We start from the raw sequence: 13,544 nt of genomic DNA, 5'->3' as shown, positions 1-13,544 counted from the left end.
TGGTATCAAGTCATCTTCCTGAACTGACGCCAGTGAGTGAAGTGACCAGGAAGAAATCTAGGCTGAATTACTCTTTTCAAGTTCATGTTTGGAGACTTATATCAGATATTCACTGTAGCATTGGGAGCCTAATGATGAAATTAGCTACTTTGAGCTAATTATTATGACTTTTGGAGTCTCTCAGGGAATGTGAGAGAGGAGATGATGAACAGATGTAATCAGGGGCATTGGAGTTTTTGTTGTTATTTAGGGCCTACATATTATCTGCCTGGCTTCACTGTTCCCATTCTTGATCAGTGACTCATTAGCCACTATATACACACAGTCACAAACCCTTGACCTGGATTTCTCTTCCACTTTTAGATATGGGACCTATTCACATGGATATTTTAAGAAGCTGGGAATTCCAGGGCCAACACCTCTACCTTTTTTGGGAACTATTCTTAATTATCGCCAGGTGAGTTCCATTTGAGCTCCCTGTTTTGCCTCTTATGGTTGCAAACATCTGCTTAGTTACATCAGTAGAAATTCAGCTCTGTGAGGCTTCAGAAACTGTGTGAGGGCCCAATCCAAAGCACATTTTTACCCTGGGGCTCTGTTTACAACTTCTCCTGGCCTTAGGTTCACTTAAGTTGATGAGCTCAGGACTCTGGCACATCCACACTGTAAGCTGTGGACTTTATGTTCAGCAGACTGTTAGCATTCTCACAGAGTTTTCATTTTTCTCAGTGAAGATTCTAGGAAGACACACTTAAACCTCTGGGATGCTTTATTTTCACAGTTAAAATATTACAAATGAAACTTAGCATGAGGAAGATTGATTGCTTAGTTTCTATTATGAAAACTCAGAGCCAGTGTCTACCTATCTGTGTCCTATGTGCAGGGAGATAGCATCTTCCCTTTTCCAAGTTGAGCTCCAATACAGAAAGGCAAGTCCACTTTTATTTGCTCACTATTTCACTTACTTACTCAAAAAGATGATTGTGATAACATAAATCTCCTAGCCTAGAAGAGGTTCCTGGTGCCTTTATTTTTTAATTCTACCAGAATTCTAAAGAAAACATGAGATAAATTAAAATGATACTCAACGAGGAGATAAAAAATCATTCATAGCCATGGGAAACACTCATTTTTCCTCGGCCTGGGTTTCCTCATTTTCCCATGGAGGTGATCATTCAGAAAGTCCCAGTATTTCTGAGACAACACAAGGAGAAAGAGAAGTACTGCAGAAGAGAAGGATGTCATATTCATAGACAAGGGTAATTGGTTGAGTATAAATAATACTTAGAGAAAATTCAAGTGACTTTACATATTTCATTTCAAACATTGCATATTTTCTCTTTTCTTCTCAGAAGCCTCTGAGTAAGAGCTTCTCTCTAACCACCTGTTAGAAACCGCAAGCCTGATTTCATGTGATTTGGGTCATTTGATGCAATGTCAGTACATTTATAATAATAATGGAATTTCATACTGTTCTTCTTCCCAGGGTTTGATTAATTTTGACACAATATGTTATAAAAAGTATGGAAAAACATGGGGGTAAGTATTCTGGAAATTTCTCTTTGGAAGACTTGTTATGATGTGGTTCCTCAATGTGTGAGGACAACCTCAGCCCAGAGCTTTTGGGATGCAACCCTCTGTGCTACAAAATCCTTGGAGGCTTGTCCTGCCAAGGGTCCTGCATGTAACCAGGAGTCTGGGTCTACAGTCTGACTTAGGTTGAGAATGTTGCATGTTTTCAATTTTCTCCTGCTTTTGATGACCCGGAGACTCCATCCTTACTTTGTGTCCAATGTCCTATCTTCCCCATTTGTCTTTTTTTTTTTGATCCCTTTAGCTGAATAAAATGTATTATTTGAGAATTTTTTTTTAAATCATGGGCTTACAAATCTATGGCATCATCTCTTTCCTCCATTGATTTCCTTTATTTTAAAGACAAAATTCCCTTATTTAAATTTCAGATTTAATGTACACTTTTGAACAAAAGGCTGGGAAGTACTGGGAAGCAGATGGGAAACCATTTCTGCTCATCTTTTTTAAAATTTCCTTTCTTTCTTCTTTTTATTTGTCATCATTATTGTTTCTCATATGCCATTTTTAAGTTTTCAGCATTGACTTTCCAATGAAGTAGACCCAAGAATTTCTTTCTCTCCTTCATCCATTATGTTAAGACCAGACATAGGATGTAGTTACACCACTGAGTTTCCTGGTGGATTGATGGGGTTTACATTAGAGGGTGGCCTTAGCTAATTGTAGCAACTATTCCCTTCAGAGCTGGTGGGAGTTTGGTGAGAGCCATAGAAGAGGTGTAATTATTTTGCTCTACACTAAAAATATTGGTAGAAGATATTGACTCTTCTCCATCTTCTCTCTTCAATCTCCCAAAAGCCACAGGGCTGGCTAGAGTGTTCTGCTCAGTTGACAGGCCCATAGATACCATGTGATCCAAGGACACAACATGCCCCACTGGATCTCCAAGGTCCCATTTCAGCTACCACTTGAAAAACTTAGTAATTATGAAAGTCAATTATCTGCCTTAATTTTTTTCTTCACTAACCTAATAGCCTTTTGAATAATTCAAGATTTTGTTATGTAAAATGTTATATAGAATATGGGCTGAGGCTGGCTCACAGTGGCAGGGCGCTTGCCTATATCATGTGTGAGGCACTGGGTTTGATCCTCAGCACCACATAAAAATAAACAAATAAGGGCATTCTGTCGACCTACAATTACAATAAATAAATAAGTTATGGAAAGTAATGTAGGCAATACTATTGTATTCACCATCTAGATTTAAGAAGTGTTCCAATGCTATTTTTAATAATGATCTCTTAGAAGATGTATTTTTTCTATGTACTGTAGACTAGGCAGGTAGAATATGTAACATCAGGATCAAAGTCTGTATTTCTGCTGCAGAATCTGGCCTGTTACATTTAACCAGCCCTATTTTTCTAACACAGCCTATATGATGGTCGACGGCCTGTTTGGGTTATTACGGAGCCAAGCATTATCAAAACAGTGCTCGTCAAGGAATGTTACTCTGCCTTCACTAACCGGCGGGTATGCATTCACTTTTCAACATTTTAACATTTATTTACTTATTTTTAATTTTTTAATTTATTCTTTTCAGTTATACATGACACTAGAATGTATTTTGACATATTATACATACATAAATTACAACTTCCGAAGCCTGTGTTTGTACATAATGTGGAGTTTCTCTGATTGTGTATTCATATATGAACATACGAAAGTTATGTCTGATTAATTCTACAGTCTTTCCTATTCCCATCCCCTCACCCTTTTCTTTGTTCCCCTTTGTCTAATCCAAAGTAATATTTATTTATTAACTCAATTTTTATTCTGAGATATTTATAAATTCAGAGGGCATTCTTTGCCAAAAAAAATTACCAGGCAGTTGCATGTATAATCTATTTTACCCAATGATAATTTCTTACATGACTATAAATTTACTAAGTTTCTTTTTCTATACTAACAGGAAATTGATACAATCTAGGCTTTTTATTTTCATTTTTCCTGTTTTGTGTGCCTCTATGTATGAGTGTGCAGCTCTGTGCAAATGTATCACATGCCTACAATTTGTGTAGATAGATTTAGATTGCGTTTTTAATGTTTATTCACAAATTCTTCATTAACCTCAGAAATATGCCTGGTTTCTTGTGTGCTAACTACATTGGACAAAGATTCCACCTATAAATAGGGAAAATCCAACCTGTATTTATTTCATTTATTTTTTTTTTATTTTCCTCTGATATTAGCTGGGGGTTCCAGTGTGAGGTTGAATAAGAGCCAGAGGAGTGAACATTTTTTTTGAAGGATATAGATTTTAATCTTCCAAAGTTTACCTTAATTTTAGATGAGGCTGATGTGTATGTGTGTGGATTCCCATACAATTTCTATCTTCACTTTTTAAAAACTTTGGGTGCTGGGTTTATCTAAGTTGGTAGAGTGCTTGCCTTGCGGGCACAAAGTCTGAGGTTCAATCCCCAACATCACAAAAATATTTTTAAAAACTTTGTTTAATGTATGACATTTGTGCATAATAATAGGATTTGCTGCTATGTTCAATACACACATATATTCCACTCTGCCCAAATCCAGCCTCTATTTACTTCCCAACATGTTCAAATCACTAATATACACTCAGATGAACGTTTTTACTTGTCTTTCTATATATGGCTGAGCAGACATTGTTGAATTATTCCTGATGCTTGGGAGAAAGCATTCAGTTTGACACCAGGAAGTGTATTGTTAGCTGAAAGTGGATTTTTTAAGAATCTTTGCATCAAGTTGAAGAAGCTTCCCTCTGTTCCTAATCTCTTAAATTTTTATAGTGAATGAGTTCTGGAAACATACATTTTGGGGGTGGGGTACTAGGGATTGGACTTAGAGGCATTCGACCATTGAGCCACATCCCTGGTCCTATGTTGTATTTTATTTAGAGACAGAGTCTCACTGAATTGCTTAGCACCTCACTGTTGCTGAGGCAGGCTTTCAATTTGTGATCATCCTGTCTTATACTCATGAGCTGCTGGGATTACAGATATGCACCATCGTGCCCATCTGGAAGCATACATTTTAATTAAAAAATATATTTTAGATCATAGAAGTAAATTTCAAGGGTTTTGCTTTGGTGGGCAAGCACTTAGGTGAAAATCAGAATTATCTTTCTTTCTCCTTCTGCCCTTGTAGAAAATATTAAAAGAACTTCCATTAATAACTTGTTTTTTTCTGTATTACACTTATATTCCAATCCTTTAAATTTCAAATATTTGTATTTTTAAAATTATCATATCTAACCACCCCTTTTTCAAGATGCTTATGCTATAAATGCATGTAAAGACAGAACTTTTCTTAGGTAACATACAGTTGACCAAGAACACCTGGTATCTGTTACCAATTGATTTCTGCTCTGCACAGCCCTGGGGGGTTGTACTAGGTTTTTTTAGGTATTCTTTATGTCTATTCCCCTAGAAAAACTTTCAACAGAGTGAAAATTTTTCATCTAAACAAAGGTTGGAATATAAAGTCCAAAAACAGTGTGAGGTCCTTGGGTGTCTCTTCCGAACTCACAGGAGGTTAGGCACTTGGAATAAATACTATTGAGTGTCTGAAATAGGGCTAGCTACCTAGTAGGCAGTAACTAAACATTTTTTAAAATAAATGATGATTGTTTAACAAACTTTTGCAACTGTGGAGACCTCCACATTTATATAGGACCAAATCTCTTTTCCTTTGGATTTTAGAATTTTGGTCCAGTGGGATTTATGAAAAAAGCCATCTCTATGTCTGAGGATAAAGAGTGGAAGAGAATAAGAACACTTCTGTCTCCAACCTTCACCAGTGGAAAACTCAAGGAGGTAATAAAATAGGAGGGCTTTTTATTGGAAACTTAAAGAATAAATTTGGGGATGGGTAGAAAGTGAGATAGATAGTAGTCCCTTTCCAAGGGATAGTCCTCTGAATTTGAACTTCCTAAAAATGTTTTTTTTGTCTTTATTTTTTAGAAGATAATTAGAAAAATTCATTATAAATGTCTCATACTTCTTTATCCTGGGAAAACCATAGCCTTGGGGACTGAGTCTCCTCACTTAACTATGGACAATCTTGTGTTTTGTGCATAGATGTTCCCCATCATTAACCAGTATGGAGATGTGTTGGTGAAAAACATGAGACTGGAATCAGAGAAGGGCAAGTTTATCAACTTGAAAGAGTAAGTAGCAGGGCATCTCTGGAATTCCAAGCTCCAGCAGGAGCCCCTCCGACTGGCTGACAGAACTGAATTCCAACTGTTGAGCTAGTGCAATGAGCAGAGGAAGCAAGAGTTTGGAGTCACAACTCCAACTATTCATCCAAAAAGGAGCTGCTCCCAGGAGGAGACAGGGCAGCTGGAAGAGAAAGGATCTCTTCCTATCTGCCAAGGTTTATTTCGCTGCTATTTTTGACTTTGAATATACTAGAAGAAAAAATACTGTAAAGGTCAAGGTCACCTTTTTTGAGTCAGTACCTCCACTCTTGTCCTGCTGAAGCTCAGTTTGTACACAACTATCCATCATCCTCATTCTACTTTTGCTACTGTAGTGTGTCTGATTGTGGAACTTATCCCTGTGTGGGTGAAATTCTTGAGTTCAGAGGTGAGTCTAACTCAACTCACTGTCCCCATCACTCTTGGCACAAGGGCAGTATTTCATTTGCAACTCATAAAGCCCTCATAGTCAGTTTGAAAGGATCATGGACTCATCTGATAGTCCATCAGATAACTGAGTGTGTGTGGCTCTCTGCTTGTCTTGTCTGAGTATGTGGACTTACTCCTACTTCTTGCTGCATGTGTAGTGGAAGGATTGGGAAGAGGCACTGATTTTAACTTTCCATGTCTTTCTCTATTCAGCATCTTTGGGGCCTACAGCATGGATGTGATCACTGCAACCTTATTTGGAGTAAACATCGATTCCCTGAACAACCCACAAGATCCCTTTGTGGAGAAAGTCAAGAAGCTCTTAAAATTTGATTTCTTTGACCCTTTGCTCCTCTCAATAAGTATGTGGACTACCATGCCATTCGTTCCTTCTCTCCATTTAAATAAGATCATTATTGTTACATAATTAACATATCTTTTAATTTATACAATTAAATAGTTTTTAGTACAAAGATATATGCAGCCATCACTAGTGACCTTTTGTCAACTCAGAAGCAGGCTATCATTTCATTATCAACTCTCTATTTTCCAAGTCTAAGCAACCATGAATCTATTTTCTGACTATATATTTGATGATACTGTGAATTTTCTATTAATGAATCCTACAATATGTGGCTTTGCATGTCTGACTTCTTTCATTTATCACTGTATTTTCAAATTCTTCCATTCTAAGCATGTGTGAGTACTTCATTTCTTTTTTTAGAGAGAGGGAAAGAGAGAGAGAGAGTTTTTAATATGTATTTTTTAATTTTTGATGGACATAACATGTTTATTTTATGTGGTGCTGAGAATCAAACCCAGCGCCCTGCGCATGCCAGGCGAGTGCAATACTGCTTGAGCTACAGTCCCAGCCCTTCATTTCTTTTTTTTTAAAAAATTATTTATTTATTTGTTCTAATGAATTATATATGACATCAGAATGAATTTCACTAAATAATACACAAATGGAGCACAACTTTTCACTTCTGAACTTGTACATGAAGTAGATTCACAACATTTGTGTCATCATACATTTTTCTGGGGTAATGATGTTCATCTCATTCCACCATCACTCCTAAACCAATCCTCCCTCCATTTCCCTTGCCCTATCCAAAGTTCTTTCATTCCTCTGATGACTGTCTCACCTATTATGAATCAGCTCCACTCATGAGAGAAAACCTTTGGCTTTTAGTATTTTGGGATTGGCTTACTTCACTTAGCATGATATTCTCAACATTATCCATTTATTTGAAAATTCCATTATTTTATTCTCTTTAATGCTGAATTATATTCCATTGTTTATATGTACCACATTTTATTTATCCATTCATCTGTTGATGGGAATGTAGATTGGTTCTACAGTTTAGCTATTGTGAATTGAGCTGCTATAAACATTGATGTGGCTGCATCAATGTAGTATGCTGATTTTAAGTCCTTTGGGTATAAACCAAGAAGAGTGATAGCTGGGTCAAATGGTGGTTCTATTCCAACTTGTCTGAGGAATCTTCATATTGCTTTCCAAAGTTGTTTCACCAATTTTCAGTTTCACGAGCAGTATAAGTGTCTTTCCCCCCACATTCTCACCAACATATATTTTTGCATGTTTTCTTCATAACTGCCATTCTTATTGAAGTGAGATGAAATCCTAGAATAGTTTTGATTTGCATTTCTGTAATTACTAGAGATGTTGAATATTTTTTCATATATTTGTTGATCAGTTGTAAATCTTCTTCTGAGAAATGTCTGTTCAATTTCTTGGCCCATTTCTGGATAGGGTTATTTGTTGTTATTGTGAGGTTTTTTGGTGTTAAGTTTTTTTGAGTTCTTTGTATATATTGGAGATTAGTGCTCTATATGATGTGCATGTTGTAAAAATTTGCTCCCATTCTTTATGCTCTATCTTCACCTTATTGATTGTTTCTTTTGTTGATAAGAAGCTTTTTAGTTTGAATCCATTCCATTTATTGTTTCTTGTTTTTATTTCTTACACTTTAGGAGTCTTAAGGAAAGTTTTAGCCTACTTTTTCTTCTATTAGGTTCAGGATCCCTTGCCTAATTTCTAAGTTCTTGATTCACTGTGAGTTAAATTTTGTGCACGGTGAGAGATACTTAATTTCGTTTTGCTACATATGGATTTTTAGTTTTTGCAGAATCATTTGTTGAAAAGGCTTTTTTTCCAGTGAATGTTTTTGGCACCTTTGCCTAGTATGAGATAACTGTATTTGTGTAGGTTTGTCTCTGTATCTTCTGTTCCATACCATTGGTCTACATGTCTCTTTTGGTGCCAATATGGATTTCCAGTTTTGACAGAAGCATTTGTTGAATAGGCTTTTTTCTCCAGTGAATGTTTTTGGCACCTTTGTATAGTACAATATAACAATATTAATGTGGGTTTGTCTCTGTGTCCTCTATTCTGTACCATTAGACTACAAGTCTATTTTGATGCAGATATTATACTGTTTTTGTTACTATAGCTCTGTAGTATAGTTTAAGGTCTGGTATAGTGATGCTTCCTGCTTCACTTTTTTGCTAAGAATTGCTAGCTATTCTGGGTCTCTTATTTTTCCAAATAAATTTTATGATTGCCTTTTCTATTTCTATCAAGAATGCCATTGGGATTTTAATAGGGTTGCATTGAATCTGTAAAACACTTTTGGTAGTATGGATTTGCTAGAACTTAATTGAGTCTTTTTGCATGTATGTTCATTAAAGATATTGGTCTGAAATTTTCTTTTGTTGATGTGTCTTTGGCTAGTTTTGAAATCAGGGTCTACTGGTGTCATAGAATGAGTTTGGAAGTGTTCTATTCTTTGCTATTTTATGAAATACTTTGAAGAGTATTAGTATTAGGTCTTCCTTGAAAGTCTTGTTAGAATCTGTCTGGCTGTTTCTCTTCTTTGTATGTAGGCTTTAGATGGTGTCTTCTATTTCCTTGCTGGAAATTGATCTGTTTAACTTGTGTATATTACCTTGATTCAGTTTGGGTAGGTCATGACACCAAAAATTTGTTGATGTCTTTGATATTTTCTATTTAATTGGAGTACATATTTTCAAAATAGTTTCTAATTATTTTATGTATTTTAGATGTGTCAATCATAATATTTCTTTTATTATCACAGATGTTAGTAATTTAAGTTTTCTCTCTCTTTATTTGTGTGACTAAGGTTTATGAATTTTATTTATTTTTTTTAAAGAAGCAACTTTTAGATTTGTCAATTTTTTCAATTGTTTCTTTTGCTTCAGTTTCATTGATTTCAGCTCTGATTTTAATTATTTCCTGTATTCTACTACTTTTGATGTTGATTGTTCTTTTTTCTTGTGGGGGGGGGCTTTGAGATGTAATGTTAGGTCCTTTATTTATTGACTTTTTCTACTTTTAATGAATAAACTCCATGCAATGAATCCAAAAGATTTCAATATGTTGTATCAGTATTCTCATTTACCTCTAAGAATTTTTAAATCTCCTCTCTGATGTTTTCTGCTATCCCTTGATCATTCAGTAGCATATTATTTAGTCTCCAGGTGTTGGAGTAGCTTTTTTTTCATTTTATCATTAGTTTCTAATTTCTTTCCATTATAATTTAATGGCATTCAGGGTATTATCTTTGTTTGTATTTGCCAAGAGTTTCTTTGTGGCATAATATATGGTCTATTTTAGAGAAGGATCCATGTACTGTCAAAGAAGAAAGTGTATTCACTCATTGATGGATGAAATATTCTCTATATCTCTTAAGTCTAAGTTATTGATTGTATTATTGAGTTCTATATTTTCTTGGTTTAGCTTTTGTTTGGGAGATATATCCAGTGGTGAAAGAGATGTATTAAAGTCACCCAGTATTATTGTGTTGTGGTCTATTTGACTCTTGAAATTGAGAAGAGTTTGATGAATGTAGATGACCTTTACATTTGGCCTTTTCATGTTATCCCATAATTAATTGTTTGGGCATAAGTATTTATGATTGTTATTTCTTGTTGATGAAGGTCTGGGTTTAGAAATCTGAGAGATTCTAATTGATTTCCTCCTATATGTAATCTGATTCCTTTGTCTTGTGGCTTTTAAATTTCTTTCTTTATTTTGTATGTTAAGCATTTTTATTGTTATTGCCTTAGTGTAGATCTGTCGTGATTTTGTACACTTGGTATCCTATAAGCCTTTTGTGTTTGATTTTCCAATTCATTATTCAGATTTGGAAAAGTTACTGATATTATTTCATGGATAAATTGTTCATTCCTATGTTTTGGAACTCTATGCCTTCTTCTCTCCCAATAATTCTTACATTTGGCCTTTTCGTGTTATCTCATAATTCATGAATGTTCTGCTCATGGTTTCTTACCATCTTCACTGTGTAGTCAACTTTACATTCAATTTTATATATTTTGTCTTCATTGTCTGAAGTCCTATCTTTCAAGTGATCCAGTCTGTTGGTGATAATTTCTATTGAGTATTTTAATTTGGTTTATTGCTTCCTTCATTTCAAGGATTTTGTTTTGTTTTTTTTTTGGTAGAATATTTATCTCCTTATTGAAGTAATGTTTTGCTTTCTGTATTTGACTGTGTAGCTCTTTATTTAATTTACATTTTGTTGCCTATGTTTGCTTTCTTTAGTTCACAGAACATTTTAATTACATACATCCTGTACTCCTCTTGGACATCTCTTCTGCTGTTCTGGCCATTGGTTCTAGTAATGTATCTTGGTTTGTTTGGGGCACTTTCTTCCCTTGTTTTTTTCATATTGTTTGTCTTTCCCTTTAGCAGTGTAGATTCAAGGTATTACAGTTTTTACCAATAGATTTATAGTGTCCCTGCAGAATTCCATGACCTCTCTTTTCAGGAGGAGATCAATATTAACATATCCCAATGCAAACAATATGCAGGCTTAATTAAACCAAATAGATTTCATTGAGATGTTTCTCTTTTGTCACAATAGACAGAAATGGTGAGTTTGATTATTATTAACAATATAAAGAGTAGGTTTCAAAAGGACCTACAGTTTATAATGATGGACAAAGAGAGAACTGGGGGTGGGTTTAGGATGAGATATTAAGGAGGTAGGAGATGAGGATATAGAGTTATTAGATCTTAGGAAACATAAAGGAAGAATCAAAAGATGTTGGATAGTAGCAGGAGAAAAGAGACTTTGAAGTGATAGATAAGTGGGAAGGGGAGAGAGAGGGAGAGAGGGAAGAAGAGGCTAGAATAACAAATTATTTTGTCAATATTCTGTTGAGATTTTGCATCCATAATTATAAAATATATCAGTTTGTAGTTCTTCTGTGTTATCTTTGTGTTAATTCTTAGGATTAGGTTAACACGGGCATTTTAGGATCTAATACAGTGTTCACTGTGTTCTATATTTAGAAAACAATAGATATTTCTATGAATGTTTGTAAAGAAGTAAAGAATTGGTATTAGTTCTTTTAGTCTTTGGTAGAATTGTCCATGAAACATCTGGACCTGAGCTTAACTTTGTAGAAAATTTCTTAATTTCTAACTTAGTCTCATCACATGATGTATGTCAATATATATTTTATATTACTTTTTGTGTCAGTTTCTGTTGTTTGTGTCTCTTTAGGAATTTGTCTATTTCATTTATGTAATTTATATAATTATTTTGATAATCTTATTGTTACAATATCTTTATATTTTTTCTATATTTATAATTTCAGTATTTCCCCAGTTTTTATTTTGAATGCTACTAATAGTAGCCTTTCTATTTCTGGGTCAGTGTAGCTATTATTTTGCAAAATTTGTTGGTTTTATTCAAAGAATTGCATTTGTTTTCATTAGTTTCTTCTATTGATTTTATTTTTATTTGATTAGTTTTCACTTTGATCCTTAATATTTTTTTCTTCTGTTTCCTTTAAGTTTAATTTGCTCTTCCTTTTTAATGATTTATTGTGTAGAGTTTGATCATTCATTTGTGACTTTTGTTTTATGTAATAGATAAGAATTTCCCTCTGTACAGTGATTGCTTTTTCTCCATTACACAAATTTTACATATTATGCCTCTTTCTTTTCTTTCAATAATTTATCTATTTCACTTTATATTTATTCTTTCATCCAGTGTTTATTTAGGTGAATATTGATCAATTTGCCCATACTTTGAGTTTTCTAATTTTCTTTATAATAATGCCTTCTGGATTCCTCCCATGTTGCTTGAGAAACACATGCTCTGTTTGTCCCATCCTGACTGCTCTTTCTTGAAGAGCATGATTAACTGCAGCATCAGTCTAAAGCCTAGTTTTATCCAAAGACATGCTATTCCAGTACACGAAGGGGAAAAGGGTCAGAGTTTTCATCTTGCTCTTTTGGTCACTCCACAGAGATAGAAGGGACCACTGATTTCAGTGGTATGGTGCTGGCCCTATATATGACATCCTCTTACTCAGCCAGTAGCCTGGAGCCCAATCAGTTGTCCCAGCAGAAACAGTTTTTCTTTAGAAACCCTTTTGACTTCCACTTTTCTGATTGGTAGAAAAGATGTAATTGCTTCAGGTAAAGTTTACATTTTTCACTGAAGTGTCCTTTGTTTTTTTCTTTTCCCTGCAGAAATCTTTCCATTCCTTACTCCAATTTATGAGGCAATAAATATTTCTATGTTTTCAAAGGATGTCACAAATTTTTTAAAGAAAGCTATTTACAGAATGAAAGAAAGTCGCCTTCAAGAGAAACAACAGGTAAAAACTGGTGGTGGATACAGAGGAGGTTCATTCTTGATAATTTATTTGCCTATGGGTGTATGACTTCCATACTTCTTTGTATATTTTTAAAAGGTAGATAAATAAGAACTCTTGGTTGAGAGTAGTAGAAGCTTTCCATTTGGAGAGAATAAAGAATTTAGCATCTGGTAATTGAGAAACAAGAATGAATCAGAGAGGGAACTGAATTAGAGTAAGATATATTCCATGCTTTTATAATTATGTCAAAATGGACTCTACTCTCATATAACTAAAAATAACTAATAAAAAAGATTTAAATAAATAAAATTATATATTCCAAATACTGAAAAAATAATGAACCAGAGAGAAATAATTTACAATTAAATAATGGACATGGTAATTAGTTTGGCAAGGCATAAATCTTGCTGATAGGAAAAATCTCAAATGCTATAAAAAGGAGTTCTTGTACATTGTTGAATAGATTTGTAAATTACGATAGCCTTTATGGAAAACTGTCTGGAGGGCCTTCAGAAATCAAATACAGACCCACTGTATAATCCAGCATTCTCAGTACTAAGTGTATAACCACAGGAAATGAAATCTGCACTCCCATGTTTATTGCAACACTATGCTAAAATTGTTCTTGTTAATTGAGCCAAATTAATTTTGAAAATATTCACCACCAGGA

At 34.4% G+C, this 13,544-nt stretch overlaps 2 protein-coding genes and 1 pseudogene across 4 annotated transcripts in view; 2 read left to right on the top strand and 1 right to left on the bottom strand.

Annotated features, from left to right (window-relative positions):
* Positions 1 to 13,544, bottom strand: part of LOC144367625 (cytochrome P450 3A11-like) — a 492,905-nt gene that overhangs the window by 219,363 nt on the left and 259,998 nt on the right. The gene's annotated exons all lie outside the window — the stretch shown is intronic.
* LOC144364731 (cytochrome P450 3A4-like) overlaps positions 1 to 13,544 on the top strand; it is a 382,460-nt pseudogene that overhangs the window by 118,996 nt on the left and 249,920 nt on the right. The gene's annotated exons all lie outside the window — the stretch shown is intronic.
* LOC101971685 (cytochrome P450 3A9) overlaps positions 1 to 13,544 on the top strand; it is a 30,443-nt gene that overhangs the window by 1,686 nt on the left and 15,213 nt on the right. The window contains exons 2-8 of one of the 2 annotated variants that reach the window (XM_078022212.1): positions 364 to 457; positions 1,487 to 1,539; positions 2,961 to 3,060; positions 5,268 to 5,381; positions 5,646 to 5,734; positions 6,410 to 6,558; positions 12,747 to 12,874. In XM_078022212.1, the coding sequence (XP_077878338.1) occupies positions 364 to 457; positions 1,487 to 1,539; positions 2,961 to 3,060; positions 5,268 to 5,381; positions 5,646 to 5,734; positions 6,410 to 6,558; positions 12,747 to 12,874 (727 nt within the window). Of the gene's footprint in view, positions 1 to 363; positions 458 to 1,486; positions 1,540 to 2,960; positions 3,061 to 5,267; positions 5,382 to 5,645; positions 5,735 to 6,409; positions 6,559 to 12,746; positions 12,875 to 13,544 lie in introns of those variants that run through there. The other variant, XM_078022211.1, reaches the window with a different exon arrangement.

The sequence above is a fragment of the Ictidomys tridecemlineatus genome, chromosome 10 (genome assembly GCF_052094955.1).
Source record: "Ictidomys tridecemlineatus isolate mIctTri1 chromosome 10, mIctTri1.hap1, whole genome shotgun sequence".
Taxonomy (NCBI): domain Eukaryota; kingdom Metazoa; phylum Chordata; class Mammalia; order Rodentia; family Sciuridae; genus Ictidomys; species Ictidomys tridecemlineatus.
This window is presented reverse-complemented; position numbering and strand designations above follow the sequence as displayed.